The sequence below is a fragment of the Oncorhynchus mykiss genome, chromosome 8 (assembly GCF_057628025.1).
Source record: "Oncorhynchus mykiss isolate SJ-2025 chromosome 8, ASM5762802v1, whole genome shotgun sequence".
Lineage (NCBI taxonomy): Eukaryota > Metazoa > Chordata > Actinopteri > Salmoniformes > Salmonidae > Oncorhynchus > Oncorhynchus mykiss.
The window spans coordinates 39,343,646-39,361,255 of NC_143029.1; the positions used below are offsets into that span (position 1 = coordinate 39,343,646).

General features: G+C 42.2%; 1 protein-coding gene across 2 annotated transcripts in view; it reads left to right on the top strand.

The window, feature by feature from the left end:
* The first annotated feature begins 373 nt into the window (after positions 1–373).
* LOC110530914 (glutamate metabotropic receptor 1a) overlaps positions 374–17,610 on the top strand; it is a 56,669-nt gene continuing 39,432 nt past the window's right edge. The window contains exons 1-3 of one of the 2 annotated variants that reach the window (XM_036985452.2): positions 374–792; positions 1,676–2,543; positions 6,315–6,567. In XM_036985452.2, coding sequence (XP_036841347.1) covers positions 1,817–2,543; positions 6,315–6,567 — 980 coding nt within the window. In that variant the 5' untranslated portion in view covers positions 374–792; positions 1,676–1,816. The remainder of the gene's footprint in view (positions 793–1,675; positions 2,544–6,314; positions 6,568–17,610) is intronic. The other variant, XM_036985451.2, reaches the window with a different exon arrangement.

Here is a 17,610-nt window from a genome sequence, read left to right on the forward strand (position 1 = left end):
ACACTGTTGACCTTCGGCAATTAACTCAATGTACATCTTCTACGTTAGGCTTACAAGTAAGGTCTTCAACTTCAACTATAGGTTTTTTCTACCATTGAGGTGCTTCGTTGAAATATCACTATTTGGATTTAAGTCAGACAGGTCAGTCGGTATATCTGGCACCCATACGAATTTAGAGGTCAGATATTGGATCAGAAGATATATAGCCTATAGACAGATTAGCTAGGGTAGACCAGGACTAGTACAATGTTGGACTCTCATTCCTTAATAAGAAAAGTACCATTTGATTGATGATTCCTCCATTATCTGGTCAACCATTGACAAAATAAATCAATGTATTCTCACACTGAGTGTTGTTGCTGTGAGACGGTCCAGTTGAGGCATGGGGTAATGGACCGGGTCACAATTCTGTAGACAAACACCATCTATATCAGCTGTCTAAGCGGCTTGCGCACTGCTTAACTCTCCAATGCGGCACCTCTCAGGTTCAGGCTGATTAACCCTGGCATGAATAATGACACGACTAACAATAAGTTACCTGTAGTGGGGTTTTAAACGCCTACAATGTTGCGCTATTAAGACTGCGGCTTTTATGACCCGGATTTTGAAATGTGGTAACAAACTGGCAGAGAGAGAAATGAGAAGAAGACGAGGAGGGGTGGGGGTTCTCGTGATCTCGCTGGAGGAGAGAAAAAAAACGTTCGCTCGAGCGATACAAACTCAACTATCACAGCCAAGGACCACGCGGCACAGAAGACGGAGCATGGCACGCGATATGTCTCGCAGATTCAGGTACGTCAGAAGTTCTTCCCCGAATTAATTTGAGAGAAGAGATGTGAACGCTAGAGCATGTGTCGGTTTTGATATGCTCGTGACACCGATTACCTTGTAATCATCCTTTTTCGATAATGGCATTTTATTGAATGTTTTTGATTCAGGCCACTGAGGGGTGTGGGCGATGAATTCGAATAGTTGAGGGTGGAAAATATTGCATGCTGCGCATTAGATCTTTACAGAGCATGACAAGATACAATGTCTTGGCAATTCGATTTATGCTCAATTATAATTCCACGAGACTCAGTGCAACGTTGTTCAAAGCTCCATGTCATCAGACTGGGTATCAAGGATTTGTTCAGTCGTCTCTAATGAAAGGAATATACTTTTGCCATTGATTGTTTAGGAACTCAATGAGATCCTTTCACGACCGTGGAAATATCTGCACATAGCTCCAGTACCCTACATAGTTTTATCAGTTGCACCTACCTGTACGAAGGCGTTTCCTCAGTAATCCGCTGAGTTAGTGAGCTCTCCAGGGTGCTGAAATGGGTTTCTCGGCAGCTCGGGTTTCTCAATGGACGGTGGGAGCGATAACATAATTGCCCCTTGTGGGATTAATGATAGTATATATAGTTTGCAAAGGGGTAAGCCTTATATTAATTATAGTATATATAGTTTGCAAAGGGGTAAGCCTTATTTCTAGAAGGAATGGTGTGTTGGCTAATAGGCTATGAACCTCATCAATCCAAGAATATCCTCCTGTTCATTGTGAGGGCCACCATTATTTTCAAACCCATGTAATGTAGAGACTATATGATAACTGCAACGTTGCATATCTGTTGCTGCCTTCACATTCTTGCTTGATATTTTATGACAGTGTGTTTTGATCTCTCTTCAGGTGTGTTTGGATATGCTCAGGACGCTGTGTTCCCAAATCATGGTCACTGGGTTAAACGTGGATATACTGAGAGACAGCCAACGTTCCTGCTCAACTGCCAGGAGCAGATAGTATGCCCGCGTAGCTGGCGCCGCTCACGTGATGCGGGATATGGCCAGCGTAAAGATGGCTTTCCTCATGCTCCTGTGTCTCCCGACACTATTCTTTGATGTACTCGTGCTGTCCCACAAAAGCAGCATCTTTGAGCGATCGGCGGTCCCGCGGGCCACTCCCCGCTCTGTGGCCCGGATGGATGGAGACGTGATAATCGGGGCCCTCTTCTCCGTCCACCACCAGCCGTCCGCCGAAAAAGTGGCCGACCGAAAGTGCGGGGATGTCCGTGAGCAGTATGGCATCCAGCGGGTGGAGGCCATGTTCCACACCCTGGACCGGATCAACGCCGACCCGTTCCTGCTCCCCAACATCAGCCTGGGCTGTGAGATCCGGGACTCCTGCTGGCACTCCTCTGTGGCCCTGGAGCAGAGCATCGAGTTCATCCGGGATTCCCTCATCTCCATCCGGGACGACAAGGACGGCTCCAAGTGGTGCATCGACGGGACGCCATCTAACCAACCCCCGCCCTCCAAGAAGCCCATTGCTGGGGTGATCGGGCCGGGCTCAAGCTCCGTGGCTATCCAGGTGCAGAACCTGCTGCAGCTCTTCAACATCCCCCAGATTGCTTATTCCGCAACCAGTATCGACCTGAGTGACAAGACGCTCTTTAAGTACTTCCTGCGGGTCGTGCCCTCTGACACGCTCCAGGCCAGGGCCATGCTGGACATAGTCAAGCGCTACAACTGGACCTATGTGTCTGCGGTGCACACAGAGGGTGAGTCGCTCAACTCACTCAAAACAGGGTTCAACTTCTAGGATATGATTAGACCAAGTAGGCATAGTTGGACTAGCACAGATTTGGAGAGGTTTTGCACATGCTGTCAAATAGATTTTGTCTTGTCTCTGTTTGGGTTTGAAAAATCTGGGATTATGACAAATAGGCCTAGCTATTTATATGGTGGTGGATTGTGAGCGTGGTTTGTAAACAGTTAAGCACTTGCTCCTAACGTTGTGTCCTCCCTGTATGTGCTTCTGTGTGCATTGCATTGAAGGGAAACTGTTAAACTGGAATTCCCTCTCTCCAGACAAACCTATACATCCTGTGCAATATAACTATCCATACACACACCCCAGGTAAAATATGGGGTTCTGACCTATATTGGATGTACGTCACAACAATCTGTTCTTCTGCCTTTTATCACATCCACAGTCCAGCAACACATCCAATCTCTCAAGCCACAATTCAGTCGTATTGTTGTCAATGTTCTCTGACTGAAAATGCATTTTGGTATTTATTTGGATCTTTTTATTTTAGAGACAATTAGATTGGACGCTAGGTAGAAAAGATAATCAGTCAGCACTGCTCTCTCTCTCTCCTCTCTCTTTCTCTCTGTCTCCCAGGATGTTTAATTTGATGCTAATTCTATTCCATTAGAAAATAACAGGCGGGCTCCATCATCTTCATTATTTGCATTTCTAAGCATGTCTTAATTCATCAACCAGCCTGTCCATATTTAACAGGGGCACTAATGGACTGTTTCCCCCCTGCATTTGCTGTTCTTGTGTTGTGTGGCGTACTATCAGGCTGGGGTTACAGGTAATGTATCTTTATGCGAGGAATCATATAAATAGAATCTGTCTGGTCCACCCATTTACATAACACTTGAAATAAATGTCTGCTCTAGTAATTCTAATTCTATGGGTGTAATCAATACCTCCAAACGTCTCCCCCTGTTATGGATATCGATAGAAATAAACTCCCAAGTGTGTTATTTCTGTTCAGATGTAGAGGAATTACTGTGTTGAGTGTGTTTCCATAATATTTAACCCATGGTTGTGAGGGATTTCTAAGCACCTTTGGCAATGCCGCTCAACACTGGAAATATCAGCACATCGCAATAGCAGCCCACATGAGCTTTTCAGCAGCACCTGTCTGAATGCGTTATCGGTGGAGTTTGTCAGTGCGCTGTCCATGGTGCTGAAATGGTTCATATACCAGTAGCACTCCACAACGCTTAAGCTTGAATCACATGAAACTCTTTCACCAGTTTTACCACAACTGTAATTGGGAGAAGATGAAATTAAATGTGAAGATGGCTAAATTGTGGTTACATGTAAATCTCTGCCATTAGCCATTAGCCGAGACTCCTCAGCCTAAACCTCAGTGAAATGTAACCAATGGAGTGATCAGGTAATGATTGAAAGGCAGAGTGCATCTCTGCTCTGTAGTGGCCACTGATGAATTATGGGAGTTGTTAGAGGGATATGTGATAGACAGGCCCTAAAGGGAGGGTTGAACTCTGGATCACCTTGTAACGGCAGACCCTAGAAACCAGTAGGGGAATCACAAAAATTCAGGGGTCACGGTCAGGTTGAAGGGCATGCAGGCAGAGCCAGGATAGAGGGGAGGTGAAGTGCCATGAGGTACAGCTAGGGGGTGCTAGGGATCTGACCTTCACCATGCCTGCTAGGTATAATATTGAGTGTATGGTAAGGTAAATCGTATTTTGTGCACTTTGTGGAATGGTTGTTGTTGTGAAAACTGTGGGGGCTGTGAGTTAAAAAAATGTAGTAAATGTGTTAATTGATATGAAAAATGTGACTAAAATGTCTCTTGCTAGACAGAAATCTTTAAATAGAAATCCTTTGAATTTAAGGGGTTTAGAATTGATCAACCATAAAATGAATTCACCTGTTCAGATAGCTTTAAACAGCAGTCACAACGACAGACAGCACCTCCCCATGCAGCCATCTCTCTCCACCACCTAAGACAAGTAAACATGCAGCATGTTGCCCATAGCAACAGCTAAGGATCTGCGATTGCATAAATTACCTGGCTAGATTAACATAAATCGTTTCAGTGAACGGGTGTCAATATACCTCCGCCTGCTTTCATCCATCCATCCCACCCTCCAACCTCAATCGAAAGATAATTGGATATCATGATTCCCATTTGCCATCAGGAAAATAAAACGAGGCCATTCAAAATATCATCAAAGGCTATGTTGGAAAACTAACAATTGTGGCCCAGTCTAATAGCATCCCTCAGGTAATGCATTAGTGTGTTGCCAATTCAGACCTCTTTTCCCTTTTCAAGCACAATCATACTGTCAAAAGAGCACAATGTGCTCAGGAAGATGCCTCAATTTTTCAGAATGAGACAGGTGTGTGTCAAGGTCATGAAAGCACTGCATTAACATTGCAGACAACATCTTTGATTGAAGCCAGCACTTTGAACATACACAATAAAACAGCCTCCTCGGTGCACAACTAGGGCTGTGTCCAAAGTGGCACCATATCCTCTATAGTGCAGTACTTTTGGCTCTGGTCAAAAGCAGTGCACTACATAGGGAATATGATGCAATTTCAGATGCAGCCTATGTATGTACGTCGGTGTAGGCCGTCATTGTCAATAAGAATTTGTTTTTAACTGACTTGCCTAGTTAAATAAAGGTTACACATGTCAAATAAGACAGCTTTGCAGAGCTTGATTGGGATGTCATCATAGGCAAACATAGCAGCCCTCTCTACCCCATTCAGCATCCCTGATTGCGATCAGTACCCACTTGACTCCCTTTTTATCTGGTTATATCAGAGGATGGATATGGACTGCAGCACAGTCACAGTCACTCACAGCCTGACGTGTCACAGTCATGAGACTACGACAGTAGTTTTAGCCTAAACTCCTGAACGGCGAGTGTGTGAGGCGTGTGTGTGTGTGATTTATTTTAGAATGCATTATTTTGAATTATAATGACCCAACCGAAGCCGGGCGGGCAGGTTGTCCTCATTGACGCCTTGCTCAATTAGAACTTGTCTCTCTATTTTGGCTTTCTATTGATGGTACTAGTCACACAAAATAAAAAATAAAATGTCATTAACTTTTTTTCAAGCTTATTTTAATTGGAAGAGCTAGCTAAGGGTTGAAGCATTACCATACATGCTAAATAAGACCAAATCATCCACTTATGGAAACACAACATCGCTATCAGCAAAGGTGATTGGAGATATGGACTATCCTGCTAACATACAGTCACTGCTCTCTCTGCCTGTCCCATCCTTTCCACCCACCTCGCTCCGCTTGCTCCGCCCGTCTGTTTCTGGTGAGTTTTCCGCTTTAGTGTGGCTGAATCCAGTCACTGTCAGCCTGCAGTGCCTTGATGAAATGTATAGAGAAAGACTGAAATCGGTGCACACTGAAATAGACAGTTAGCTACAACTCAGTGAAATAGATTGAGAGGCTTGGTTGAAATGAAAAGCATAGACAGTTAGCTACAACTCAGTGAAATAGATTGAGAGGCTTGGTTGACATGAAAAGGAATGCTCATAGACTATATACTTTCTCATGATGATTCTGTGCTACGATTGTTCCCCAGTCCTCGATGGTGACTTTTTATGTAGGTCTCGTTTTCTATAACGACAAAGCCTCCATTGTAGATCAATGATGAGGATGTTTTTCCTTTTCCTGCTCCAAAATGGTGACTCCTCGTCAGTCATTTTGTGTGTCAAGTGGTGATTAACCCATCTGTTCACCCCTCCACCCTAGGAAACTACGGGGAGAGCGGCATGGAGGCCTTCAAGGAGCTGGCCTCCCAGGAGGGTCTGTGCATCGCCCACTCTGACAAGATCTACAGCAACGCCGGGGAGAAACACTTTGACCGCCTGCTTAAGAAACTCCGTGAACGTCTGCCCAAGGCCCGCGTGGTGGTGTGTTTTTGCGAGGGCATGACCGTGCGCGGCCTCCTCATGGCCATGAGACGTCTGGGTGTGGCTGGAGGAGAGTTCCTCCTTATTGGCAGGTAAGGCACATGGCTGTAAGGTACTTATTTTTGGGTCATGTGGTTTTTGTATGGTATTCAACGCCGGGTGCAGGGTGGTTTTGTGCTGCCTGCTTCCCGACACACGTCACCAAGGCAACTAAGTGGAGTTGGAGTAGATACCACTATTTCCAGTGAGAAATGGTCACCGGTAATGAATAATTTGTATCTCTGTCACAGATATAAAACTGCTTATATGATGCTGTGTCAGGGTGTAGATTTTGTACACCTTGATTATGCCTGAGAAGCCGGTGTTTGGATGGTATTCAATACAACTTTATTGGCATGGGTAGTCGAGGGCCGGCAAACCGTGCCAATATATCCTCCAAACACCGGCTTCTAGGGCAATATCACTTTTGTAAGGGTTACCATCGTATTCAAATAATGATTGACATATTTTCATAAAAAAATGTATTTTGATTCATTTATTCATACTATTTCATCATTCCACGAGATACAGTCCAGACACAAATCTAGGGTTGCTACCCAAGCTGGCTGGTCGTTCGTTCTATCGGTTTCGGTTGCCAGAGACGCAACCCAGTCTTTTTGTTCTAAATCTATGGACTCGACCCAATCATGGCACATCTTTGGACTTTCCCACATTATGTTGTGTTACAGCCTGAATTTAAAATGGATTACATTTAGATGTTTTTTTGTCATTTGCATACACACATACCCCATAATGTCAAAGTGGAATTATGTTTTTCATTTTTTATTATTATTATTATTCATAAAAAATGTAAAGCTGAAATGTCTTGATTCAATAAGTATTCAAACCCTTTGTTATGGCAAGCCTAAATAAGTTCAGGAGTAAGAATGTGCTTAACGAGTCACATAATAAGTTGCAAGTGTTTTAACATTATTTTTGAATGACTACCTCATCTCTTTACCCCACATATACAATTATCTGTAAGGTCCCTCAGTTGAGCAGTGATTTTCAAACACAGATTCAATGACAAAGACCAGGGAGGATTTCAATGCATCGCAAAGAAGGGCACCTATTGGTAGATGGGTAAAAAAAAAAAAAAAAGCATGGTGAAGTTCTTCATTCCACTTTGGATGGTGTATCAATACACCCAGTCACTACAAAGATACAACGGTTCTTCCTAACTCAGTTGCCGGAGAGGAAGGACACCGTTCAGGGATTTCACCATGAGGCCAATTGTGACTTTAAAACAGTTGCAGAGTTTAATATGTGATATGAGAAAACTGAAGATGGATCAACAACATTGTAGTTACTCCACAATACTAATCTAATTGACAGAGGAAAAACTGGTTCAGTCTGCTTTCCACTGGGAGATGAATTCACCTTTCAGCAGGACACTAACCTAAAACACAAGGCCAAATATACACTGGAGTTGCTTACCAAATGAATTACCAAATGAATGTTCCTGAGTGGCCGAGTTACAGTTTTGACTTAAAATCTACCTGCAAATCTATAGCAAGACCTGAAAATGGTTGTCTAGCAATGATCCAATGTCGAGCAATGAACCAATTTGACGAATAATGGGAAAATGTTGCACAATCCACCTGCGGAAGGCTCTAAGAGACTTACCCAGAAAGACTCACAGCTGTGGCAAAGGTGCTTCTACAAAGTATCGACTCAGGGGTGTGAATAAATCAAATCAAATTCAATTTGTCACATGATCCGAATACAACCATACAGTGAAATGCTTACTTGCCCTTAACCAACAATGCAGTTTTAAAAATACCACAAAAAATAAATAAATGAAAGTAACAAATGATATAGCGATGCTATATACAGGGGGTACCGGTACAGAGTCTATGTGCGGAGGCACCGGTTAGTCGAGGTAATTGAGGTAATATGTACATGTAGGTAGAGTTATTAAAGTGATTATGCATCGATAATAACAGAGAGTAGCAGCAGCATAAAAGATGGGGGGAGGCAATGCAGATAGTCTGGGTAGCCATTTGATTAGATGTTCAGGGATCTTATGGCTTGCGGGGTAGAAGCTCTTTAGAAGCCTCTTGGACCTAGACTTGGCACTCCGGTACCACTTGTAGCAGAGAGAACAGTCTATGACTAGGGTGGCTGGAGTCTTTGACAATTTTTAGGGCCCTCCTCTTGCACCACCTGGTATAGAGGTCCTGGATGGCTAGAAGTTTGGCCCCAGTGATGTACTGGGCCGTAGTAGTGCCTTGCGGTTGGAGGCCGAGCAGTTGCCATACCAGGCAGTGATGCAACCCGTCAGGATGCTCTCGATGGTGCAGCTGTAGAACCTTTTGAGTATCTGAGGACCCATGCCAAATCTTTTCAGTCTCCTGAGGGGGAATAGGTTTTGTTGTTCCCTCTTCACGACTGTCTTGGTGTATTTGGACCATGTTAGTTTGTTGATGATGTGGATGCCAGGGACCTTGAAGCTCTCAACCTGCGCCACTACAGCCCTGTCGATGACAATGGGGGCATGCTCGGTCCTCCTTTTTCTGTAGTCCACAATCATCTCCTTTGTCTTGATCACGTTGAAGGAGAGGTTGTTGTCCCGGCACCACACGGTCAGGTCTCTGACCTCCTCCCTATATGCTGTCTCCTCGTTGTCGGTGATCAGACCTACCACTGTTGTGTAATCGGCAAACTTAATGATGGTGTTGGAGTCGTGCCTGGCCATGCAGTCATGAGTGAACAGGGAGTACAGGATGAGGATACTTATGTAAATTAGCCATTTCTGTATTTCATTTTCAATACATTTGAAAACATTGCTAAAAGCACGTTTTTACTTTCTCATTATGCGGTATTGTGTAGATATAAAAAAATTTGGGCTGTAACACAACAAATTGTGGAATTAGTCAAGGGGTATGAATACTTTCTGAAGACACTGTATCCCTTGCTTCCTAGCAAGACAACTTCAGCTAACACAGTCACGTCAAACAGTGCAGCCAGAATAATAGCAAAGAAGCTGCATTTTCGCTTGTTTAAACTGTTTTATGGTGAATTCTTTGGGGAGACATCCATAACAATGAGGTAATGATGCGCAATTTCACCTGGCATAGAACATTTGCTCTCTCACCAGGCCATTGCTCAGAAGAGATAGCCAACTACACATCTAACACAATCATTTCAAACATGTTTTTTATTGACATTTCTTTGTATGTATCGATTAAAATTATGCTTTTTTTACAGTGTAGATCTAGTATATACTGTAAATTGCCTAGCTGGGCTGATGAGACAGTGGATTGCGCAATCAGATGGACAAAGTAAATAGGCATTTCAACGTCATAGATTTAGATGGTGGTAACTGGTGGAATACCTGTTTTATAATTTAGGATAATCACCTATATCCACTACATAAAACAATCCATGGAATAAGGAACTATCCGTAACACATACTGTACTGTGTCAATATGCCAGTATGAAAAGAAAGACTTGTTTACCTTTACAAATACATCAACACAGCTTCCAGTTGCTCTTTGAAGTCGAGTCAGTCCCTCCCCCTCTCAATTCAATTAATTTCAATTCAAGGGGCTTCATTGGCATGGGAAACACATGTTTACATTGCCAAAGCAAGTGAAATAGATAATAAACCAAAGTGAAATAAACAATAAAAAATGTACAGTAAACATTACACTCACAAAAGTTCCAAAAGAATAAAGACATTTCAAATGATTTATTATGTCTATATGCAGTGTTGTAACGATGTGCAAATAGTAAAAAAAAGGTTCAAATAAATGCAAATAAATATGGGTTGTACTTACAATGGTGTTTGTTCATCACTGGTTTCCCTTTTCTTGTAGCAACAGGTCACAAATCTTGCTGCTGTGATTGCACACTGTGATATTTCACCCATTAGATATGCGAGTTGATGGTAAATTGGATGGAACATTTAGTTGATGGAGAATGTGGGTCTGTGTAATCTGAGGGAAATATGTGTCTCTAATATGGTCATACATTTGGCAGGAGGTTAGGAAGTGCAGCTCAGTTTCCACCTCATTTTGTGGGCAGTGTACATATAGCCTGTCTTCTCTTGAGAGCCAGGTCTGCCTATGGGGACCTTTTTCAATAGCAAGGCTATGCTCACTAAGTCTGTACATAGTCAAAGCCTCTCTCGCTTTCTTCCCCCACACCCTGTCTATCGTCTGATGGGCTCTTCCTTGTGGCAGAGGGCATTGATATTGGTGTCTGAGAGGCTCTCTAGTGTCAACACTGGGTGACTCTGAGTGACTCCAGCTGTAATCTCTTTCATTAGAAGAAGAATAGGGGAGAAGGGCAGAGCAGCATTCACAGTGTGACAACCACACATTACACCATCAAGACCTTCAACGACAAGGACACTCCTCTGTTGTCATCAAAAGATATGCCTAAAACTTAACCTCCACTTCCATCGCCACCATTTTTATTGCAAGATATTGTCTATTTCTTAAAGATGTTTGGGGACGGAGGTTGTTGTAGGGCATTGGTCCTTCTGACTGTCAGGCTTGTGTCTGAGGAGGAGGACATTGATGAGACAGAATGATAGGGAGGGAGTAGATTCAGAGCCAGTTTAAGCACTGTTCTCAGTGGATTTGCCAAACTCTTCTCAAATTATTCTCAAACACTGCTCCATCACCAGGTTTATCTTCTTGGAGAGCCCTTCTGTTCCTCCTCTTATCTAGACAAGCACACTCCTCTGGAGGCTGTTATGTCTAGGGAAGGAAATGGAGGGAAATCAGTTGCTGCTCCATGGTTGCCGTGGCGCCTAGTGGCAGCCTTGGTAGTTTACTCCTGCGAATTTCTTAGCTTCATTTGTTTTTATCTGCCCTCTTGGTTGCACATAAGAATGAGGAGACTGTTGAAAAGGCCTTAAGCAGCTAACTGACTAAAGGGTAGCCATGTTCATGGAGACAGAGACCATGAGGACCCTGGCAACATTTCTGATGCAATGCCACTATGACTATGATTGTATCTCATGGTTCAGTGGCATAACAAAAAAACTTCAAATGGCCCAAAACAAACTGCTGAGAATTATACTCAAGCTCAGCCCTAGGACGCACATTGGTCCTAATCATTTCAGGGAAATGAACTGTCTACCAGTAGATCTCCATGTGGTGCAGATTAAACTGTTCATGGATTTCAAAGGTCCTGAACAGTGAAAATAATGTTTTTCATCAAATTGGATGATATTAGGATGAAATCCGTTCAAAGTAGGGTGACCCAATTATGAAAAATGACTGTAGCTGGTACATTGATAAAGTTTGGTCAATTACGATCATGTCACGCATGTGCAGTACACATTTCGAGTGAAGTCACGATATCAATTGGGGAGAATTGATAGAGCGATGGTGGGTCTTGCCAGGAAGCTAATCCTGAAGACGGATGCTGTACCATCATTGACAGTGGATCTTGCAAGCGCTGACCATAATGTAAGTATTAGAGTTTGATGAGTCTGACATGGTAGCCAACATTTTGTGGGAGGGGGATCAGGGGACTAACGTAAGATACTGCAACTGGCTGTGGCTGCTTTGACTTGTGAATTGTATATTTTCTGTAACACACCTGATAGTCACTATATGCTTTTTGTTCCTCCATCCCTAAGCCCCCTACATTGACTCTTAGAAGTGCCAGCGCACGGCTGGCACAAAGGAATGTTGTCCAAAAGGTGTTGCAGTGTGTACAGTATTTGTAATTTACCCCTGAAAATCATATTTTGGCATTCCATTGTGTGGATTGTTGTCTTACAGTTGATGTAATTAATTCGGGCTAATCATGTCTTTCCACTATCATTAAGCTGTTATGGTAGACATTTTCGAAAATATTCAACCTACTCTGTAGGATTTCAGTGATACAAAAATCAGTTTTCCCAAGGCAAAGAAGGGGGGGACATGCTGTGAAGTCATAGTTATTCATTTAAAACCTGCATCAAATTGAGCATTTCAGGCACACAAAACACTGAAAAGTTCCACAAAAAAACTGTACGACCAAATATTGCATATTTCAATTTGAGTACTTAAAAAACACCAGAAAACACACTGTCGAATGAGTAGATCACTACATCAATGAATTGATAGCATCATAACTTAGGGAATTTAAGGAAATTATAATGTAAGGAAATTAAATTCACTACCATTTAAGGAATTTTAGGAAATTATAATTTAAGGAAATTCAATTCACTACCATTTAAGGAATTTAAGGAAATTATAATTTAAGGAAATTCAATTCACTACCATTTAACAAACATTTCCCTCTTCAAAAACATTACCAGCTATGTAGACGGCTTCTTGATTTTCTCTTCAACGAGGTCACTCTTGATCCAGTTACGTCCAGTTGAAGTCGGAAGTTTACATACACCTTAGCCAAATACATTTCAACTCAGGTTTTTCACAATTCCTGACATTTAATCCTAGTAAAAATTCCCTGTCTTAGGTCAGTTAGGATCACCACTTTATTTTAAGAATGTGAAATGTCAGAAAAATTGTAGAGAGTGATTTATTTCAGCTTTTATTTCTTTCGTCACATTCCCAGTGGTTCAGAAGTTTACATACACTCATTTACCATTTGGTAGCATTGCCTTTAAATTGATTAACTTGGATCAAACATTTCGGGTAGCCTTCCACAAGCTTCCCACAATGAGTTGGGTGAATTTTGTCCCATTCCTCCTGACAGAGCTGGTGTAACTGAGTCAGGTTTGTAGGCCTCCTTGCTCCGACATGCTTTTTTAGTTCTGCCCACACATTTTAGATAGGATTGAGGCCAGGGCTTTGTGATGCCCACTCCAATACCTTTACTTTGTTGTCCTTAAGCCATTTTGCCATAACTTTGAGAGTATGCTTGGGGTCATGGTCCGTTTGGATGACCCATTTGCGACCAAGCTTTAACTTCCTGAGTGATGACTTAGATGTAGCTTCAATATATCCACATCATTTTACTTCCTCATGATGCCATGTAGTTTGTGAAGTGCAACAGTCCATCCTGCCTGCAAAGCACCCCCACAACATGATGCTGCAACCCTGTGCTTCACGGTTGGGATGGTGTTCTTCGGCTTGCAAGCCTCCCTCTTTTTCCTCCAAACATAACGATGGTCATTATGGCCAAACAGTTCTATTTTTGTTTCATCAGACCAGAGGACATTTCTCCAAAAAGTACGATCTTTGTCCCATGTGCAGTTGCAAACCGTAGTCTGGCTTTTTTTATGGTTGTTTTGGAGCAGTGGCTTCTTCCTTGCTGAGCGGTCTTTCAGGTTATGTTGATATAGATATAGGACTTGTTTTACTGTGGATATAGATACTTTTGTAACCGTTTCCTCCAGCATCTTCACAAGGTCCTTTGCTGCTGTTCTGGAATTGATTTGCACTTTTCGCACCAAATAACATTCATCTCTACGAGACAGAACACGTCTCCTTCCTGTGCCGTATGACGGCTGCGTGGTCCCATTGTGTTTAAACTTGCATACTATTGTTTGTACAGATAAACATGGTACCGTTTGGAAATTGCTCACAAGGATGAACCAGACTTTTGGAGGTCTACATTTTTTTTTTTTGAGGTCTTGGCTGATTTCTTTTGATTTTCCCATTATGTCAAGCAAAGAGGTACTGAGTTTGAAGGTAGGCCTTGAAATAGATCCACGGGTACCCCTCTAATTTACTCAAATGATGTCAATTAGCCTATCAGAAGCTTCTAAAGCCATGACATCATTTTCTGGAATTTCACAATCTGTTTAAAGGCACAGTCAACTTAGTGTATGTAAACTTCTGACCCACTGGAATTGTGATACAGCGAATTATTCGTGAAATAATCTGTCTGTAAACAATTGTTGGAAAAATTACTTATGTCATGCACACAGCAGTCCTAACCAACTTGCCAATGCTATAGTTTGTTAAAAAGAAATTTGTGGAGTTGTTGATAACGAGTTTTAATGACTTCAACCTAAGTGAATGTAAACTTCCGACTTCAACTGTATGTGGGGAAGCTGTATGAGCTGTCCATGCCAGTACCCCTGTCTGCCCAGTGTGAGGCCTGACAAGGAGCAACCCTAGGCTGGATTTGTCTCTATTTTCATTCTTGGGGTTGACTGAAGCCAAGTGGGTGACTGCCTGCTTTATTGAAGCCAAGCATGCTTTATTGAATTGGTGTTCATGGGTCTCCCTCCTCTCCCGCTCTCCTCCCCATCAATCTCTGTAGTTGGTTGCATTAACTTTTACGTGATATCACATTTTGTTACTTTGTATAGTTTTTTTTTTCAAGCATTCGGACGGGAGATGAGTGTTACAAATTGTACGAATCAATAGGTCCTGCACACTGTAGGGCAGTGCCTTGCGAATATATTCACCCCCTTTGGCATTTGTATCATTTGATTTACACAACATGCCTCTCACTTTGAAGATGCAAAATATTTTTATTGTGAAACAAACAAGAAATAAGAAAAAAAACAGACAACTTGAGTGTGCATAACTATTCACCCCAAAGGCTTTGTAGAGCCACATTTTGCAACAATTACAGCTGCATGTCTCTTGGGGTATGTCTCTGTAAGCTTGGCACATCTAGTCACAGGGATTTTTGCCCATTCTTCAAGGCAAAACTGCTCCAGCTCCTTCAAGTTGAATGGGTACCGTTGGTGTACAGCAATCTGTAAGTCATACCACAGATTCTCAATTGGATTGAGGTCTGAGTTGACTAGGTCATTCAAAAGAAATGTAAATGTTTCCCCTTGAACCACTCAAATGTTGCTTTAGCAGTATGCTTAGGGTCATTGTCCTGCTGGAAAGTGAACCTCCGTCCGTCCCAGTGTCAAATCTCTGGAAGACTGAAACATGTTCCCCTCAAAAATGTCCCTGTATTTTGCGCCATCCATTATTGCTTCAATTTTGACCAGTTTCCCAGTCCCTGCCGGCTAAAAACATCCCCACAGCAAGTTGTGGCCACCACTATGCTTGGGGGTGGTATTCTCGGGGTTATGAGAGGTTTTGGGTTTGCGCCAAACATAGCGTTTTCCTTGATTGTCAAAAAGCTCAATTTTAGTCTCATCTGACATCATCTCTCTCATCTCATCAAAGTACCTTCTTCCATATGTTTGGGGAATCTCCCACATGCCTTTTGGCGAACACCAAACGTGTTTGCTTATTTTTTTTCAATGAGCAATGGCTTTTTTCTGGCCACTCTTCCGTAAAGCCCAGCTCTGTGGAATGTACGGCTTAAAGTGGTCCTATGGACAGATCTCCAATCTCCGCTGTGGAGCTTTGTAGCTCCTTCAGGGCTCTTTTTTGCCTCTCTGATTAATGTCCTCCCTGCCTGGTCCGTGAGTTTTGGTGGACTGCCCTCTCTTGGCAGGTTTGTTGTGGTGGCATATTCTTTCCATTTTTTAATAATGGATTTAATGGTGCTCCGTGGGATGTTCAAAGTTTCTGAGATTTTTTTATAACCCAACCCTGATCTGCACTTCTCCACAACTTTGTCCCTGACCAGTTTGGGGAGCTCCTTGTTCTTCATGGTGCCACTTGCTTTGTAGTGCCCCTTGCTTAGTGCTGTTGCAGACGCTGGGCCTTTCAGAACAGGTGTATGTATATACAGTATAATGCTATGCTAGGCTCTGCTGGCAGCAGGCAACATTTTCACGAAAATAAGAAAAGCAACCAAATTAAATAATTTACCTTTGAAGAACTTCAGATGCTTTCACTCAGGAGACTCCCAGTTAGATAGCAAATGTTCCTTTTTTCCAAAAATAATATTTTTGTAGGAGAAAAAGCTCCCGTTTCTTCATCATGCTTGGCTGAGAAATCAACCGAAAAATGCTTCAACTATAACGCCAAACTTTTTTCAAAATTTGCTCCATAATATCGACAGAAACGCGGCAAACGTTGTTTAGGATCCATCCTCAAGGTGTTTTTAACATATATATTCGATAATATATCCGTCGAGGCAATTGGTTTCTCATAAGAAGCGATTGGAAAAATGGCTACCTCAGTATTTTACACAAGATTTTCTTCGTTAGACACCATGTGACCACTCACTAAATATGGTCCCTTACAGCTATTCTCCAATGGAAATGCCTGAAAAGACGTCACAATGCTGTAGACACCTTGGAGAAAACGTGGAAAACGTAAGCTCATTCCTAGCTCATTCACAGCCATATAAGGAGTCATTGGCATGAGGCGGTTTCAAAAAATGCGTCACTTCCTGGTTGGATTTTTATCTGGGTTTCGCCTGTAACATCAGTTCTGTGGCACTCATAGACAATATATTTGCAGTTTTGGAAACGTCAGAGTGTCTTCTTTCCAAAGCTGTCAATTATATGCCTACTCGAGCATCTTTTCATGACAAAATATCTTGTTTAAAACGGGAACGTTTTTCATCCCAAAATTTTAATAGCGCCCCCTGATGCATAACTGGTTTTAACCTGTTGATAATACTTGAGACGCAGACGTCTCAAGTAGGCACCTGGAAATGCAAATGCAATACGCTAAATGCTAAATGTACTCGTTAAAACTCAAACGTTCATTAAAACACACATACAGGGTATTGAATTAAAGCTACACTCGTTGTGAATCTAGCCAACAAGTCAGATTTTTAAAATGCTTTTCGGCGAAAGCATGAGAAGCTATTATCTGATAGCATGCAACACCCCAATATACCTGAAGGGGACGTAAACAAAAGAATTAGCGTAGCCGGCGCTACACAAAAACGCAGAAATAAAATATAAAACATTCATTACCTTTGATGATATTCTTTGTTGGCACTCCTATATGTTCCATAAACATCACAATTGGGTCTTTTTCCCGATTAAATCCGTCCATGTATGCCCAAAATATCCATTTGTATAGCCTGTCTGGTTCAGGAACAAAGCTCTCTTCCAACACGCAACGTCATTTTTTTTAATTATATAAGTTGCCTATATTCTTTGACAAAACACTTCAACCTACTTTTGTAACCCAACTTTAGGTATTTGTAAACGTTAATAAGTGATCAAATTGATCACTGGGCGATCTGTATTCAATAGCAGCTACTCAAGAAAACAATGTCCATTTTTCTCTCTTCCAAAATCGATTGCTGTAGGCTGGATGGAATGAAGGCTCTATTTGTCATGACACAAAGGATTTTTG